General features: G+C 43.3%; 1 protein-coding gene across 1 annotated transcript; it reads right to left on the reverse strand.

Moving 5' to 3' along the window:
• Window positions 1-701: 701 nt before the first annotated feature.
• Window positions 702-18222, reverse strand: sertad4 (SERTA domain containing 4). Its single transcript, XM_047610891.1, has 4 exons — window positions 17562-18222; window positions 6243-6415; window positions 4302-4420; window positions 702-4011 (listed from the first exon to the last, which is right to left on the reverse strand). Exons 2-4 carry the CDS (start codon window positions 6394-6396, stop codon window positions 3118-3120), a joined length of 1167 nt encoding a protein of 388 aa, XP_047466847.1. The 5' UTR covers window positions 6397-6415; window positions 17562-18222; the 3' UTR covers window positions 702-3117.
• Window positions 18223-19520: the final 1298 nt, after the last annotated feature.

A 19520-nucleotide genomic window follows, 5' to 3' on the forward strand; every position in this document is an offset into this window, starting at 1 on the left:
GCAACAGAGCTGTCAAGATGTTCAGACCTGTGATTTAACCTCTCCACTACACACTGTTCCATCCTCCTGACACACACTCGCATCTGCACGTACACTATTCACTACGGTGGCGCAGCTGCTTTCAAGCAATCCACGACAATGTCATACAAGACTTGCACAGTATTATAAATAATCCTGTAATTAGGGCATACATATTGAGTACCATTACTGGATCAAAGAACCATTTAAGTTAAAGCTCAGTAATGCCGGTGGATGATATGCAGGCACAGGCTGTATCATGCCAGTAGAGCGTTTTTAGCAGTCAGAACAACACATAATCCTGAGTGTGGAAGTGTACGTTTTGAAATTGTCCGTGGCTTATCTCTGGGTTGTAATGAATGCGGGTGGACCGGTCTGTTTTATGTTACACGGAGAGAATATTGCAGGGACAATAGATATGCCAGTGAGCGCAGGGAGGAGGAGGTGGAGGTTACTGCAGTGAGCGTAATGTCAAAAAGATTAACATGAATTGAACGGCAAAGTGACACCTGAGAGACATTTGGCAAGAGCAGTATGCTGCGGTACTGCACTCCACTGAGCAGCAGACAGGATGGCAAGCAGTTCAATAAGCCGGAGCTCGCACGCACGTCTCACTGTGTTGTATTTAAACGCTGCAATGATCGTTGAGAAGCAAAGGAATAAAAGGAAGGAAGGAAGCAACGTTTGTTCAACATTTGTTTTACTGATCTTTACACTTGTCACAGAACATCACATAAAGTCATCAGAGCAGACCTGCTCTTTTGTTGTTTTTAATAACAGACAATGCAGTTACACGTTTTTCGTCTCAGAAACAAATATTGCTTTGTCAGATTGTTTTATTTAAAAAGTCCCACGGACAGTAACTGTGCTTTAATATTCAGGATTTTTAGGAGAAATGTGTAGTTGTAGTCACTGGCTACATTTACATGGACAATATCTCTTCAACCTGACTGTAATTCCGATTAGAGACTCCAGCTTAACCGTTTGCACGGATGCTAAATAAAAAGGATCCGATAAGACTGATTCAAATGCCTTTTATGACATGTGCAAAGTGGTCCTGTCAACCGTGGAGCGTCAAATGTGACAGAAGAATTTTCTTCCCCCCCAACTAGATTGACAACCTTGAATTCATTCAAGAGAAGAAGACAAAGACGGACCACTGCTCACTCCAACTCTGGCTTCGTTTCTTTTCGTTTCATTGTTTCTACATGTTTCTATTCGTCCCAGAAACTCACTTGGTCATCACCACACATGTTGCAAAACATGTGCAGAAATTTCTTAGAGAAATGATCAGATTTAGCATCTAGCACATGTGGTTACGCAATCCTTTTCAATTCTACTGGAAATTCCTTTCAACTGGTCCAGTCTGTTCTGACTGAGGAAGTTAATGAGGCATTTTAATTCAGACTGAACTATGACTCTGATTATAATCAGAATACTAATGTCCATGTAAACGTAGCAAAGGATTTGCACATCGAAAAAATGGAGCAGACAAGGATTGATTCCACCAAACAAACCAACCGAGTCCATCCGTCCAAAGGACTTGGGCCTTAAGGTACGTCACAAGAGAGAGAAAACACAACAATCGAATATAATCTTTCAGTCTAATAACGACTTTGGTTTGGGTTAGTCATTATCTGATCTTCAGAAGTCCCAAACAAGACACAGCAACAAACAAGAAACCACTGATCATGCCATTTTGAAAAGCTTCTAAAATACTCTTTAATCGAGAGTTTGAATGAGAAGGTATCGGTATCATGATCATGTCCACCTGCAGGCAGTTAGCATAGCTTAGCATAAGGGCTTGGAACGGGGGGAGCAGCTAGTCTGGATCTGTGCTAATGTAACAAGGTCCAGCAACCAGCAGCTAGGTTTTCTAGAACAAATGGGAGGAGAACAGCAAAACCAACATTAGCTTGTATATATTTACAGTATCTGATTAACCTGTGAAATCTTTTAAGTTCAGTGTGAGATATGGTTTTATGTTTTCAGATTGGTTTTGGTAAACGCTCAGCATTGGACTGAACGACTAAACTCGACAAGCCTTTTCTGGTTGAATCTCACAAACATAAATGAGAATTTGAAGACGTTTAAGTTTTCAAGGCTTTAGCTTCTGAAAGTTGGCATTGCGTCTGTGCTTGGTTGAGACAGGAAGTGCTAGAAAACATGCATTTTAAAGTAAAAACAAAGACTATTTGGGAAATTTAGTTTGCTTCAAAATATCAACCATGAAACAATATTTTAAAGGATCCCTGCATTTAACTACATGCCCGTGTCCTGTTTTAGTCAAACGCAGTCACTTGGAATGCAAGATAGCTATTTAATAACAAGAACAATACATTAACACACAATATACGTACATGTATCTATAAAAACACTAAGGCACTTTAAATTGTGGTTTGACAATGTTTATGATTGTGTTTGTCTTAAAGTAATTTGAAGTACACACATTGTGCCGCTGCTGCAGCATAGTCGCTTGTCATTGCCTGAGACAGCGTTAAAATCAACAGGCACACATAATTACTGTATGTGTCACCCCAGTTTATTAATAAAAAGAACAGCTTAAAATCAAGTTTTGAAATGCTACATTGTATCTCGGAAACACACGTACACGCACACACACAAAAGCACATTCTTCCAAATCCACAACCCATTATTTCATAGGCTTGTTTAGGGTCCTGAAACGAGACCGTTGCACCAATGTTAAGCCCCATTTGAGACCTTTAGTTTTGTGCTGTGGGGCTTGAAATGGTCTTGGAGACAGTGCAATAGCAAGTTTTACTTCACCTTTGCAATCTAAGATCCGTAAGTGACCTTGGTCTTTATAATTGTTTGAGAAATGTGTCCAGTGCCAACAAAGGCCAAGAAGAGACTGCTTTTCTTCATCTGACTGTAATGCTAGTAGAAGAGTTGTGTCTGTATAACACCCTGGGGTATGTTAGAGCATGAAAATAAAGCTGACTTGGCATTACTATAGTGTAGGTAGCTTACGCCTTAATCTGCTATGAGAAGAAATAATCTTCAGCTGATGACAGTTGTCATCGTCATTACATTTCATTCTAACAGATGTAGAATGTAGTAATTTCTCAAAAAGCCTGGTTATTGTCTATGAGCCCTGCGGTGCCAAAAGCTAAATTTGTGGAGCTCTCTTTCTGTAGCAGTAGTGTCCCACTGACAAGGTCTCACAACCTGCTCCTCATCCTCCTCATCCTCCTCTTCTTCCTCCTGCTCTCCCTCCTCCTCCTCTTCTACCCCATCTGTCATGGAGCTGTCCTCTGTCCTTGCGTGTGGGTGACCCAGCAAGGGCCTAGTCCTACTTTTCGGGCTTGATTTGTTCTTATCAGCATCCGTAGAAGGCCCCGCTTGTCTTCTCTCGTCATCATCTTCTTCTTCTTCTTCCTCCTCCTCTTCCTCTCTCTCTTCTTCTTCAATTTCCTCCTCCTCCTCCTCGGCGTCTTCGTCCTCATCATCGTGATCGTGTACGGGGACTGTCAGACCTAACTTACTGTGACTAGCCAGCTGAAAGAACGGGGAGGAGTGTGGTGTGGACGGGCAGGTAGAGAGTGTTGCGTCGTACATGGAGAATGGGAGGTGGAGGTAGTGTCCTGCAGCCGCCGCCGCTGCGTAGATGCAGCAGCATGTCTGAGCACAGTCAGGACGTAGATCTCCCTGTCCCCCGCGCACCATTCGCAAGCGCTTGCGGAAGGGTGGTCCAGCTTGGGGCGCCAAGCACAGCCGAGTGGGCACTGCTCTGTGGAGTGTTTGGTGAGCAGGGTTTGTGCTGGGCGGCAAGACGCAGGGGCCAGCGGCGAACCCTGCGTTGGGAGGGAAGCACCAGTCGGTGCTCTGGAGCAGGATCTCAGCTCGCAGACGCCGAAGGAGGTTATTAACAAGGACAGAGCGTCGGAGGAAAGCTTCAGGGTCGTCAATGAATCGCATCTTCTCTAGGGAGAGGCGCAGCACGTGAGCTCGCTCCTCCAGAACTGGTGCAACCTGAAGGACAGTATTACTTTAGGTCCACGGTATGTAACCAAACATAAACAGGACTTCCTTAAACTACTGCCATTTACATAGTATTGATGGTATCTGTTTGAAAATTGCACCATCTTCCCAGTAATGTATTGTGCTCACAAATAATTTCATTTGATCTCAATTTGCAGCTCCTCACTTCATTTATAGAGACAGCAGTATAAACATTGATGCTAAATGTGTCTTAAATCATGTCTTCCAAAAAAGGTAGGATGCAGTGTTTGCTCTGAATGTGGGAAAGTGTCAATACTTACAGTCTGGCAATATGTCCTGAAGCTGAAGGGAGCCTCCTCATCCTCCTCAACAAACTTTCTCTTGAAGTACGCGATCCTCGACACTGAAACATGATCAGGAACTCGTCTACAGGGGGCTTCTACGGAGAGAGAGAACCCACCATGAATCAACCCCCTCGTGTTATTCACAGCCTCAACATATTTTCTCGAGTTTTCAGAAAGAATTGTTGTTGAGGGTGAGTTAATATACTGTAAATTAGTTAGATAGTTTTTCTTATTATCCAACTGTGCTACGTTTGCTGATACATATACGTATATATTTTACTGTGCTGCTGCAGACGCTGCGGACCAATGCAGCCCATACATTGCAGATGGAAGGTGGGAAATGCTTGTGCGCTACCTCTCTTTTATTTGTTTATGTTGTATGCATGAGAGTGCTTAATAAACAAGAAGTGTTTTTTGTTAGACTTGTAACATTTGATATCATTGTGTCATTTTTATCATGTAAACTGAGAAAGAAAAAGAAGTGTCAGCTCCAAATATCGGCTCAGAAATATCAGCAGCACGTATTCGCTATCTGCACCAAAAAAAAAAAAAAAAAAAATTGTATCAGTATCGGCCCTAAAAGATCCACATCAGTTGATCTCTAGTAACGATACACATGTTACCTCGGTAAAACGCAAAAACTAAATTTGCTTGCTGTTTATTTGCACGGTTACTATTTGTAAACCAACAATTTATCTAACATGAAAATAAAATAAAAAATAGAATACTACTACAAAGTGCTGCCTCAAATAAAGAAAATAAATAAAAAAAAGCTTTTTGATAAATAATATATTCTCAAATAAACAAAAAGAAATATGACCTTTAGCATGTGTTTAAAACCAGTGTTTTCAACAATAATACTGTAAAACCTCTGATGGCAGTTGTGTTGTAGCTTTGGCCTGATTTGAATTGCTAGAAGCTGCTTGAATGCCCAAGTCAGCTGCGTTTGCACTAAGGTATTCTTTTTTCTTGCAGCAGTGATATTCACACTCGGGTGGTGCTGTTTCAGGTGAGTTGGCAGGTTTTTTTGTGTAGCCGGAAACCTACCCGATCTCAGCTGAACAGTGTCGGCACACTGCCCTCATTTCTCCACTTGTCTCTCTCCGTTGCAGTATTTTAACAGGAAGCCAAAGTGTTGCCAAGCAGGAGACTTTAAGTGACAAGGGAGGGTCTTGAAGCTTTATTGCTTATCACTAGAGGTATCAATGACGCACACGGGCTGTATGTGTGGCTGCAGGCAGAAAATTAACTCAACCCAGCAGAGCCCTGTACCGAACCGAACGTCCTGTACCAAATCGTTCAATACAAATACATCGTTACACCCCTACTGTTTAGTCTCTCGGCTTACAATTTACTACCACTTGAACACCAAATATTTTGTGTACATGACTTCTGTACACACTGTTCTGTTTGAAGGCAGCGGGACTGTTAGTTAAATACCTGTACAGTTCACATAGTGTTTAGAGTCTTGTTATCTTATCAAATATAGCATAAAAATAATAAACTGAGATGCATGCCAGTCAAAATAAATGTGAAATGCATAAAGTTTGGAAAGAACAGCTAATTCTTAAACTTGAGCTGATCTTGATCCTGAACTTTCAAAGCATCTTAAAAGTGACCATTTAAACACTGCAAAGGACTAGATCTGTCTCACGAGTAAGTTACTCTGCAAATGTAATGAAAGCCAACAGAACCAACCTGCTGTTATGTTAACTGGCTTACTTCCACACCAGTAGTATGTGCTGCAAACTCACAGAAGTTGCGCTGCATGCTAAACCACACTCACACGTAAGTAGTAGCACAGAAGCCAGATCATGTGTGCTTTCAAATACCTGCTTTAAATGAACTTGCTTTTGTTCGGCAACGAGTAATAGAGCAAGAAAACTAACTGATGAACACCTGCATGTGTGTCTGTACCTTGTGTGAATTGTTCTTCAGAGGTGCACGGTGGGGCCGGGTTCGACAGGCAGGTCTTAGTGCAGCGCTCCGATTCCCATATGGGCTGGTATGTGGAGAGTGGAGGGTCTCCCTCTGGGTCCAGGAAAGGATTCATGGACAAAACAAGGGTCATCTCTCTCTCTGATTCAGGTCTGGAAAAAACAGAGTGAAGGTCAGTACAATCAAACATCATAAAAACATTATATCCTTATAAAGGTGGTTTTGGAAACTTTTCATGTACATTAACACCGATCATGATATTTTCATAAATCTCACAAGCGTTCTGCATATGCTTGTCTAATGATGCACTTTATGTTAACAAGCTGTTTGTGTGATGCTGGCAAATACATTGAATTTGCGTGGAGGAGTAACCAGCTTCTGTTCAAGCTGGATGACGAATCTGAGCGACAATAATGGTGAGCACTAAAAACTGGCAGATGGTTGGCAGCTCCGTAATGTGCGCCGCGCTGTAAAGCGAGGGACGCAGATGGAAAAATGACACCCACTCACACCATGAATTCCCTATTGATTAGTTGGTACGAGACTTAGCGACATGTTTGACACCAATTTGTTCGGCGAAATGGATCCCACACATCAACTCGCGCTGGGAAGCTTGTGTCAACAGCATGATAATCTAGGAAGCGGAGGAGACGATGCGAACAGCACCAGCAGGTCGAGTGCACAGGGCAAACAACTTGACAAGAGATTTCCAACAGGCACAGTTACTATTTGATTTTAATGAATGCTGAATTTTGTCCGAAAATGAAACAAATGTTTAAAGCCGGTGTGCCTTATGTTATAAATGAAAGTGTAGGAGATAAGACGAAACATAAGGCCGGCACATTATTTGGCAAGACCAACCTGCCAACTGAGCTTTTTCAATCTGAAAACAGAGGCCCACTGTGAACACAGTGAGGGGCCCTGAGAGCCAAAGTCTGTTTGTGCTTCTGTGAGGAAACTGTATCACCCTTTTGATCACAGAGAGTGGCTGTCATTCGGTCCACTCTCGATTTCTCCTGTTCGCGCAGAATGCAAAGCTGTGTAAAGCCTCAAAACCTCCTTGTCACCACCTTTCCTCCCCTAAACCTCTCTTGCCCCTCCTCCACGTGCCCACATGAACAGACACCGTTGCCCGCAACCCGTCTTGACAGACCGAACTGAGGCGACACCGTCTCAACCTCACCCCTGTTGGGTAGCTGATTAAAATGTCCGCTTCAATAAGCTCTTGGCTTTGCTTGGCTGAACAGTTTTATTTCTCTGCGCCGCTTTTCTAGAGTTTGCCTTTAACTGACTAATCAGACGCACCTAGAGCCACTGAAACATCACCTCAGACAGTGCCGCTCTCACCAGTGCGATCAGCCACCGGGAGTAAAGGTTTATACACACGAGCACTACATTTTGTATTTTTAGACATCGATCAGCACAGCTGCAGTTACTCCACTAGTCTTGCAGCGTTGTTAATGTTGCTCAAAGAAGCCACCACCTTATGATGAAGGAAGGTCGTGGAAGTTGGTATGACTGTAGGAGCTCTCAGTGTTGAGGGACAATCATGCACCAAAATAAAGTGAATAAATCCAGGTTATTTAAAAACAGAAAAAAAGAACAAGGTGGAGCATGAGCATGGTTTTGGAGACAACTTCAAGAGGCCATTGGAGTAACTCCGGTTTTTGGCACCTCATTTTACAGATCTGGAAGTTGCCTTTTGGTCACCTCGCATACGTAGATTTGGAGCTCAACAGACGTTTGTTGGACCAACATTAGTTTGCACATGACTCCGTACGAAAAACAGACAACATTAGCGTGAGAAGGGGAGTGACACCAACTAGATACACAGTACGTAGCTGGTTTATTGTGCACAGCTGCTCAGGGTTGATGCTTTTTCGAAAAGTTTCACCAGACACAGTGTAGATGGCACCTGCCATCATGGTGAGAGGAAAGATGCTCAAATATGGACAATGGCTCTCGCTTTCGGGCGTATGTGTAAAGATTCCCAGTTCCAACACTTCAGTGGTGTGAAGGGAGGAGGTTTCCAGACGCTGTTTGATCATCTGAGCAGCACTTCCTATGAAACATGCCTCAAGGTATAGACACGCAAGGAAATGACATCAAAGAAAAACTGAAGGTAGACTGTGATGTCGCCTCACATCGTCTGTGTCTGGACCAAAAAGTTGTATTTGAAAACACAGCCAACCAGCGAATTCTGTGACTGTGTAAAAGAAAACAACTCTTAGTATCAGCAGGTGGCAACAGTCTGGTAGAGCTATGTAGGTACGGCTACTATTAGCTTTTAGACTAAGAAGATAGAAAGAGCTGGCCACTCCTGAATCACGCTGATGAGCTGGTCTGTAGTTCATTCATTTCTTCAGTCTAGACGATCTTGTTGACATGATGAATTAGGAGGGAAATAGGGTCACAGATTCACTGTAAACCTGACACTGGCCCTGTAGTTTGCAACAAAACAAGCACATTGTCTTCAACGTTGGATGGATGAGGTTATGCATGTGCGTGATTTCACTATGCGTAATGTGACAAAGTGGCAATTTCTATAGTTTATCACTGAATTCACATCTAGAGATTTTTAGTCAGTATCGTCGTATGTCAAGACCATAAGGGTCGTCAATGAATATTTTGTTAGTAGTTTTTGTTGAATAAAAATGGATGATAATTGTGGTGGATAAGTTGTGGGTGAAAAGCTGATGAGGCACCATAATTTGCTTTGCTACATTTTCTACTCTTATTGGATAATGAGGACCTGTATAGAAGTAGCAGGGATCTAGGAACAAAGGGGCCAGCTGGTGACTCCATGTGCATGATGTGTAGGAGACACATTAGTGGTTGTGCTCGCCTCAGGCCAACACTGTGAAATAAGAGTGACAATGAGCGCGGCCCATGCGGAATAATTCCATCAAACGTTTGGGAGAAAAGAGACTATTGTTGACAATTTACATCAACAACGCAGCAGCATATTCTCTTTGTGCACGTGGACGAACACGAAGGCGGCTCCATCCGAAAGAAGCTGCAATACAACCGCAATGTTATATGAGGGATCATTCACTTTTTATAAAGCCTAATCATACATCTCTGCACTAAATCCCTGTGCTGAGGGCTCCCCCACCAAAGGACCCCCAACTAAGGCCAATTATGTCACTGTAACCGAGCGCTACTGCCATGGTTAATTAGCAGCTTTGGCCATTTTCATCTCTCCACCCGAGCTGCTTTTTTACCCTCGGCTATTTTCCTCTCCATCACCTCCCTTCAACGCTGCTGTTGCTACGTTTGCTCGGGCACAAAGAAACAAGCATGCCATCACTCCCTCTGCCCTCCGTAGGGACCTCCATCTCCACATCCCCCCTCCCTCCTTTTCTGTCTCTTTCATCCCTCAGTCTCAATTCTTCTCTCTTTCTTTCCCTCTCTCTCTCCTTCTCCCCCTCTCTCTCTCTCATCCTTTCAACAGCGGTCACAGTTGACAGCTCTCTGAACCAGGGGGGTGAAGAAAAAAACAATGATAATACCGACAGAGCGGCTTCCCTACATGTACAGCAATACTTCTTGTTCTTCAAAGACAATGAGGAGGAGGGGGAGGAGGAGGAGGAGGAGGAGGAGGAGGAGGACGGGAGACAGGGCAAAAATGTGTGTGAGTCTGTGAGAGAGGAAGGAAGAAATGGAGGGATGAGAAATAAAATCAAGGAACGAGGAGAGAAAATCTCCTGGGGGGGTTGGCGGGGATGGGAGGGGGGGATTCATCCATCCCTTTCTGTCTGCATCTCGCAGGAATGTGAAAGTTACTGAGAGCGAGTTCAGACTGTGTGTGTGTGTGTGTGTGTGTGATTGTGTTTAACACAGTGTGTGTTTGAGGGGAAAAAACTGTGAGCAAGTACAAGTGTAAGCTGGTGTGTGTGTGTGTGTGTGTGCTTCACCTCCATTCAGTCACAGATTCATCCCTCTTATCTTCCCTCACTCACAGCTTCCCCAACTCTGACTGACTCTCTATCTCGCCTTCTTTTTCATAACACTCTTTGATGATGAGAAGTTAATTGTGGTGCCAGGGCACGAGACAAACTGTGGGAGGGAGGCAGAGCGAGAGAGAATGGGAGCAGAGAATGGGGAAAGATGGAGGGGAGACAGAGGGAGGGCTGAGGGAGGGATGGATAGACGGGATGAGTCAGGGAACGAAAGATAAGTGCCTTAGGAGCCTTGTCATGAGTGGAGACAGATCGCCCGCAGGGATGATTTCTGCTGCTGTGATTGACTCACTCCCTCCAGCGTTGAGATAGACAGACGAACACACACTCAGACATGCACCGCTTGTTGTGTCCTGAAATACTTCTGAAGAAAAGTCAACCAAGGCCATGACAGTCAGCTGAGGCACACAGTGTGATGATTTAACAGCAAGATCTTAATAGTGGGTTCAGATCAAAATCTCATGCTGTTCTAACATTTCCATATACAATACATGACTGAGACGATTTTTCATCACGCCGTCATCAATGAGGTGCTTGGTTGGTCAAAAGCCGGCTTTGCCGCATGACAGTGAACACAAACAAACAAGCCAGAATCATGAAAACTCTCTCCAGCCACACAGAGAGCAAGGAGACCTGAAGCAGATAGTCCGTCCCCACAGAGTCCTGGTCATGCAGTCAGTTTGGGATCACATGGAGAGACAGAAGAACCTGACACAGCCTGAATCAACACTGTGGCAAGTTCTCCAACATGGCAATAAAAACAATGCAAAAATGCAGCTCTATTTGAAAGTATCCTCACTTTGCTTATGGTGTTTTTTTTTCTTTGTGTCCAAACATCATAAATATAACTTTATATATATATAAATTTTGCTACTTATACGTGCACAACATGCAACTTCCCCCTAAAGCTCACCTGGTTGAGCGGTTGCCCCATAAATTGACACAATCTTTCACTTCCTGTCTCACTCTACTTGCAACTTCTGATGAAAGGTCCCAAAAAAGCTTTAAAAATATACATTCTTAAGTTAAGCCTTGTGATTACCAACTAGTCTGTGGCAGACCCAGCCATCAATCATTTAACAGACCTAATGAAACAGATGGTTTGTAAAAATTAAATAGACCACCACAGTAGCAACAACCGCTATGCAAAAGCTCCTCAACAGGGACAACCTGACCTCAATAAACGAGACATCACAGCAGCATCTATTACAGTAGCTTTGTCTGATCCTCCCTTGAGGAAACCTTAAAGGTTAGCATGGAAATGCATTAATAAGCTGTAAAAAATTCTTGTGCATACAGGTCAATAAAACTAAAAATGATAGACTTCCATTATTGTTTGTTCTAAGTAGATGTAAACAACCTTTGTGCATTTCAACAGTTTAATTCTACTCACTACACATGCCGATGGCAGAATATGAATGTAAAATAGTAACTTTGTCATTAATAGTATATTTAGGGAAAAGTTGGAAATGGTTTCTTCATTCACAGTTTTCAAGTTAAACTATGTTAGAAAGTATTTGAATAAAAAGGTGCAGTGTGTCCTTTTCCTGGAAAATGTTGCTGACTCATCATGCACATGCAGACATACACTTATTTCATGTCCAAATACCCTCCACACATCTTTCTTGTTTATCTTTAAGCAACCTTTTCTTTTAAATCGCACTGTATGTTTTCATACAGCTCAGTTTCAGAGACGTTCTCTTGCGTGTACTGTATGTTTTGGAAGACAGGTGGTTTCTATTTACTTTGTCTCTGTACACTGTTGCCCAATTCTTCATTTTCTACACATATTGCAGCATGAATTTGAAGAACTGCAACACTACTAGCAACTCTTGTTTTCATGTTTTGTTAGTGCGCAGTATCCACGGCTACTTCATGACTGAAGTTGTATTGTTTATAGTCGCAGGCACTTAGGATATTAAGGTGATTAAATCACGGTACTCTGTCAACAGTGTATTAATATATAAAAATAGTTTTTGTGCTTGTTATCTTCATTTTGTCTGTTGTGGCTTTATATGTGTTCTTGGAAATTCAGCTTTCTTGCCTTCACGGTACACTTAATAAAAACATTTTTCAAAAAAAAAGGAGAAAAAATTAAGCCAAACGTGGGGGAAGATTTCCTTTGTTCAATCATTCTGAGGGACCATGAAGCATGCCTCTAATAAACTTTGTGCTCTCTCAAGTATTTTTCTGCGGCCTCAAAAATGCTAATCGATCCAGCATGTGTTTGACGGAGTGCATCACTGTGTGTGTGTGTGTGTGTGTGTGTGTGTGCGTGTGCGCTAAGTGTTTACTCCCTGTTCTTTTGGCCAGGTTTTTACTAAGTATTTCCGAGCCTTAGGGGAACAGATAGCAGTAAAAAAAAAGATGTGTGGTTTTCCAATCAAAATAGATCCTGGACGCCTGAGAGGGCCTTCACAGCGCACACAGGCAGGCAATGTGTCACCACTTTACAACAATACAAAATCAAGCTGACAAACTGTGGAACTATGATTTCTGAAGAGGACATTGGTAAGTTTTTGTTCCGTCCTTTTCCACGACACACGCGTACACCGAGTGCAACAAGAACACGAATTCAATGAAAATTGTCAAGATTCATTTTGATTCACAGGTCATATAAGAGTTTCCTATGAAGAAAATGTTGCATTGCTGCTACACTGAACACTTTCATCATAACTATGTGTTTCTAGACAAAATATTTCCTCTAAAGTTGCAGTTAAATTAGCAGCAACTTAGCGAGCATTAAACAGGTTCTCAGGTTTTGGCCAATTTGACAGAGCAGGCTGGCAGCAGTGAAATTAAAAATTCACAGTATAAAGCGCTGGAATGGGTGCTGACAGTAACCTTGTGCATATGTACAAAGCAAAGCAAATCCTTTCTGTGAGTCACTCTTGACAAAGCCAGCTCTTGTCAGTGTCAGCCCTTTTGTATGTCACTACTTACTCCCGTAGAGATACAGGCAGGTGCATGTGTGTGTACAGTGACAGTTTGTGTGGTGGACCAAATCTACGAGACACATCTCCACGGTGAGAAGATAAGTGGGTGTAGCCCTGAAAGAGCTGCCTGTGGTTGCGCTGACGGGAGTTTCAACAGCGGGCTTCCTCGGAGCTCTGTGATCTCACGGCAGGCTCTTTGAATCTCAGAGGAAAAGGGAAAACTTGAGTGCTGGCACTGCCTTCACTGCACCCCTGCATTTCTTTTTTAGTTTGATGTCTTGCTGCCTCTGCTCACGCACAGATGCTGAATGCTGATGTGATTTGACAGGGACAGGACCACTGGAACCTGTCACACGTGAAGCACCTGTTGTATTGTTGCAGCGTTACAGGGTGACCTTCATCGCTCTGATGCTCAGTAGCCTTTTAAGTCCTTCTGCTCCCGCGCATTACGAAGGTGGAGTTCTATGAGAAAAGTACAGTGATCTAAAATCCGGATGCAAAAAAAGAAAATCCTAATAAATATGACATTTAATACCTGCTCATGGCAGCTGTGCCTAAACTACAACATCTTGTGGTGCACTAAACTTCTGCATAACTGTCTCCTAATTGGAGGACTGGCATCAACAACTGGTGATCTTGATGTCGACTCTTAATACTCATGTGACATTAGTTGATGGAAACATAAATTTGGTAATAATATCCCTTTTATTGTGCCACATTACAGAACTGCTTTCTTCTTATTGTTCACTAGACAATATTAATATTCTGTTATTAGTCTTTGACATTTTACTTAAATTAACTGTTATTGTTTTCATTGTGTTTCACTGGTTTAAACTGGTAAACAACTGTTATACTAATAGCTATTTTAGATTATGACACATTCCACCTACAGCATAAAAACTGCAGGTTAATACTAGCGGGCAGGAAGTGGGCTAATGACTAATAAGCTGTAGGAGAGAATATGATCTGATGTTGATCTGTGACTGAGATCTCCGAGCCAATATGCAGCCCACTTCTTCTCAATATGGAGAAGCTACAGCCCATCAATGCGCCGGTTGGAGTGGGGGCGGAGAGTGTGCAAGCGCTGGCATCAGAGGGTGAAGAACGCCGCAAGAGTGAACAGAGAGAGAATAGATAATAGGTTTTATGACATCAAGTTCTCCTTCGGAGAAGCAACAACAAGGCACCGTATGCCATGAATCAAAACCGAGACACTCAAATGGAAAGCAATTAGACCCCTGCTAGTAAAGTGGACCACAGTCACAGAAACACGGAGGCGAGCCATACTGAATAAATCAAAGAGAAAATCTGAGGACGCGTCGCAGAAAGCGTGTTCAAAAAATAAATCAATGGCTACGTTTCTGACTCACACTGGCAACCTCTTTATTAACAACAGGATGACGATAATCAGCCAAGAGCATGTAACATATATTAACATCACTCTGTGGCATTATTCAAGCTTGCAGCACTCGGCTCAGGGAAAATCTCTAACTAGAATAAAATAAACAATATCTTTCTCTTTGTACGGTATTCAAGGTTTAGACGTTTTTTTCTTTTTTTTTTGTAGAAAGCAAGAATTTACAAAATACTGGCAAGCCTTTCGCAAAATCATCCAATATGTCTGGTGACAGGTAGTTTCAAGGACAAAAACAACAGCCAGCCAAGCAACTGCCTCCTCCGCCATTCCACTCATATGCTGGGTTGTGTTGGTATTTTCTTTTTTTTTTCTTTTTTTTTTTTCGGGTTGCATCTTTGATTGTTTTTGTGCCAGCTTGCAGCCTGTCAGGAGCTATCAGGGGGCCGCCTTGGCCGCGGTGCCGTGACTAAGCTGGGTTCGGGGCCCTTGGGGCTGTCGCCCAGCGCTCTCCTTGCTGAGTGGTGACACATGTGCTGTGACAGGGCGGCTGCGTTACGGACTATCCGGGGAAGGCTTGTTGTGGCTGTGAGGGTTAACAGGCCAGGGCTCGGTGGGTACGTTGCTGGCAAAGCTCCCAGAGGTGGATGCAGCACATTAAAGACAGACACGGGCATCGGTATGTGAATACAGGGGGGAAAAAAAAAACCAAAAAAAAAACCTTTAATGTCAATCCTTTTATGTCCCTAGAGTTTTCTTGGGTATGAAACTGAAGGTCATTTCCAGAGGTAATGAAAGGGGTCTGAAATCCTCCACAGTCACACACATATGTTAACGTTTATGATCAGGGATAAATGACTTTTACTTTGTGGAATGTGCAGCATTTTGAACCAATGTTTGTACATGCTGCATTAATTCCGTCTTGTCTAAACAAATGAACGTTCGTATGCAGGTCTAAATCCATGGCAGACGCATAAAGGAAAGCAACAGCTTTAGTTTGGAGGAACCAGAGGATTTTTTAGGTGCATGATCTCGGTCTCACGTCATAACAGCAGCTGTTTAGCTGAAGGTCCGTGATATACTTAAAAGTGGTGTCACAGCTTCATCTATTTTTACCCCCGCGCAGATACAAACGTGAGTTGTCCTTTCCGCTCAAGTTGTTCACCGTAGCCGTGTGTCACTCCGGAGCACAAAGGCGTATTCATGATGGGGAAGCAATGCCTGAGGGGGGAAAAAAAAAGAAGTCTGGGGCTACACCCTGCAGTCCTGACACACACAAACACACACACTCGAAACACACACTAAAGCCGCTCAACTTGTCTTGGCTGAGACCTTTTACACAAAACAGAGTGGAGAAGGAGAGAGACAAAGGGAGTGATGTGAAGCCAGCCAACTATCATCACCAGCAACATGCCTTTATTATTATTTTTTTGCAGGTTTTCCTTTGCACTGTTATAGCGTAGTATATGTTATCCACTACACCTGCTTTTTGGCAAACTACAAACCACTACAGGTTTACACGCTTTTTCTCCGTCGTGTTAATTTTACTCTTGGCAGCTGACAGACAGCCTTTAAAAATGCGCTGATTGTCTTTCAGCGTAAACTACATGCCTGCTAAGAGCCATGTTTTGAAATACCGCTCCAGATGTGAGACTCTGCACCCTGCTGCGAGAGACGAATGACTGGGGGGGGGGGCTGCGGGCTACCTACAGGTTCACATCCTTAATGAGCAGAAGTGTCTGCTGAGAGCGAGATATGATTGATAGCGCCGCGACAGAACTGGAAGAGGGGAATCTCGGCGAGGGCTTTTGATAAAAGGCGGCGGGGTGGAGGGGCTTTGGCAGGCGGCAAAGAGAAGGAATCTGGCACCGGGCTCGGCCCGAGCCGGATGCCAGGAAGCCATCCACCGTGCTGCGAAAGCCTTTCCTCTCGTCGCGGCCTCTCTTCCCCGGTCCGGAGTTCAGTCGGAGCTGGGTGTCCCTCCCTGTTGCGTGCCCTCGCCATATTCCACACAACACACTTTTCCCTCCAAGGGAAACAAATTGCAAAAAAAAAGTGGAATTTCTGGCAAGGGACTCCGGATGTTGTTGGCAGCGAGTGGAGGTGAAGCGCATCCAACCCTATTACCAGCCTGCTGCGCTCTAAGCCTTTATTTCACCAAAAAACAGCGATGCAGAAGGGAGATGATGTATATTTATCGCCCTTACTCCATTAAACACGCTATGATGGATTTTTTTTTAATCCTTTCTGGGCTAACAGGGTGTTAATAGTCCAACCGGAGTGGAGGGCACGATGTGACACTAAGCCAATGAAAGCACAGAACTGACATCAGTGAGACAACAGCATTCAGCTAAACCGCCTAAACCTCCTTCCTTTCAGAAGGCAGCAGTGATACAGACAACCACCACTTCAGGATTTGCAGCCAAGACCAGTCGCCACGAAATAATGAAGTGAGGCTGGATGTGTGCCAGGGGGGGGGAGGCTGGTTATGTCAGCCTGCATAATGTGCTAGACCAGGGACTCTGTCATGTCACAGTCGTGAGCTATTGACCACCATGGTTCTCATTAATCCTCCAGCAGCAGATCTAACCAGTCCACCGCAGGTTTTGCCAACACTTCAGGGAACATTCAGGAAATGAAACACTCTGATTTAACTGAAACAATTCAGGCCAAACAATCACGCGAGTTTGATAAGATGCGAAAATCCAGGTTGTATTTTCACGTATTGACAAAAGTAAATATGTCAAATATGGTGGAATGTTTTCAAATATGTGAAAATGCATAACGTCATGTGCGCATTAAAATAATCGTGGAAGTTATTGTTTCGGCGTAATCTTAGAAAATACAAGAAGAGCGGGAGGTTACTCAACGGCACGTTAAGTGTCGTCAACGAGACACGGAAACTATTGGAAAGCATTTACACTTCATTTTATTTCCGTTAACACATTTTATTATATTATTATTTATTGTATTATTTATTATTATTTTTTTGAAGTCAGAACTCAAAGGACTATTTTCGTATTTAGCTTCAATGTTGGTAGCTTACCTGACTTGAATTGTTTGGACCTCGTCCTCGGCTCCACACTTGCTTCGTGGTAACGGCTGAAATCCAAGGTGCGTTGGGGAAAAATGAAAAAGCTCCTTGTGAATAAATACCACCGTGTCCTCCGATGGCTCTGCTCGCTTCTAATTTTAGACCAGCAGCAGACACGCGAGCCGCACGGGCCGGTTTGAGCGCTACTTATGTAATTACTGGTTAATTACTGGTTAATTGGCTACTCGTTTACATACTAATCATTAAGCGCGCGCGTTTCTCTCGCTGCAGCCGAGCGGAGGAGGCATGCCCGCGCGCTTCCCTCGGTGGCAAATGTTTCCAGCTGTTGTTGTTGTTTTTTTTCCGCGCTGCTCAGTGAGTGGACGGGACGAAGCTGAGACTGGCGTCCGTCTGCGCGGTAGTCCATTCACGGCGGGGTTTTTTTTTTCTCTCTCTCTCTCTTTCTCTTTTCTCTCTTCCTCGCAGTGGGTCCCGAGCGAGCTCACGTCGCCACGGCCGGGTTGACAGTTAATATGAACGCACGGCGCAGAAAACAACACCAGCAGCGCCGCAGCTCCATCCCTTCCAGTCAACTACTGCCGACGAGTTCAGAGGACGCTCGGAAATTCCCCCACTCTCTTGGTCCACGGGTCGGAAGTGAACAGTTTGCGAGTCGCTGGCGCAGCTTTTTGAACCGAGCGGTTTTCGCGACTAGTTTGCGAATTGTTTGCTCAACGAAACGTTAGAAAATTACGGAGAAAGTGTCAAATTATTTACTACATTGTTATATTCGAATAGGTTATTTTATGCACTCAACGCAGGAAGCAGAAGCATCCGTGGAATTTTAAATATACATAAATATTAGGCCATGTCATCTTCATATAAAACATTTAAATTGATTATTTTGAATTAATCCACACCCAGACTGTTTTAGATTACTGCTCAAATAATACACTCATTTGCAAGTTCTTTAGGTCCCCTTGTCCATTGCAATGTAATGTCTTATTTTAAGTCATATCTCCATGAAGGTTATGGTAAGAGCTGGTTTAAAATAACCGAGAGCTACTGATTCAACTGTGTTTTCATTTTGGAGGCCTTTGAATTGAACTAGTATTCAGTTTAACAGCTACAGCAAACTACACCCTCCGAACCGATCATCCAGTCCAATCACCACCTCTCAGGAGCTGATCAGAGCATTAAAGAAGCTAAGATTTAGAGTAGACTAATGTACCAAATGTTATGGTAGGTGAGTGTATCTTAAGCAATTAATCCGTTGATTAACAGCATTGCCATAGGATTTTATTTGTTGATCAAAATGTCTTACAACTGACTAATTTGATACCTTTTCCTGAAACCTTTAATTCCATCTATAACAGTGTCCACTTTTAGTGGTAGATGATCATCAGTTGTCTTAAATTGCTGAACCAACGTGATCACTTTACTGTACTTTCCTAAATGTCACATCAAAGTTGATTTTGTTTGGCCCTGTGAGTTCAGTTGTATAAATTCCCACAGCACTTGAAGGCATTTTGACACTTTTTTTTTTTAGACTGGTTGTGTGTTGTAGATTTGCTCTGCAGGGATGTGACCGACAAAGAGGGGAGGGAGAAAGCCCCTCTCATCTGTTATGCATTTCCCCTTTGATTCAGCAGCAGCCACTGAATCTTATTTTCCAGCGTTTCTCCTCTGAGGCGCTTTGTTCTGCGTTCAGCTGTGGAATGTGCTGGAGAACACAGTTAATTGTAAAAACCTTATATCTCTGATCTTGTTTTCCCTCCCTTTTACCTTTGCCTTTTTTCTTTCTTTTTTTTTTTTTTAATAGCTCAAACTGCCACAGAGTGCCGGGGCGTCTTTTCAGGTTGACGTACAAAGTCGTCACTGAGTGGAACAAAAACGAATGGCTAGAAAGTTGCTGTCTGTCTGTGTGATTAAATGAAGCTCATTATATGTTCAATAGAGAGAAAGTACTCT

This window comes from Mugil cephalus, chromosome 17 (genome assembly GCF_022458985.1).
Source record: "Mugil cephalus isolate CIBA_MC_2020 chromosome 17, CIBA_Mcephalus_1.1, whole genome shotgun sequence".
Classification (NCBI taxonomy): Eukaryota; Metazoa; Chordata; class Actinopteri; order Mugiliformes; family Mugilidae; genus Mugil; species Mugil cephalus.

Excerpts from the sequence above, each read along its gene's own strand:
- sertad4 (XM_047610891.1), bottom strand. The coding sequence starts at position 6,396 with ATGACCCTTGTTTTGTCCATGAATCCTTTCCTGGACCCAGAGGGAGAC. Across the intron at positions 4,421-6,242 it reads TGAAGAACAATTCACACAAG|AAGCCCCCTGTAGACGAGTT; the intron begins GTACAGACACAC and ends CTCTCTCCGTAG. Across the intron at positions 4,012-4,301 it reads TCAGGACATATTGCCAGACT|GTTGCACCAGTTCTGGAGGA; the intron begins GTAAGTATTGAC and ends ACTGTCCTTCAG.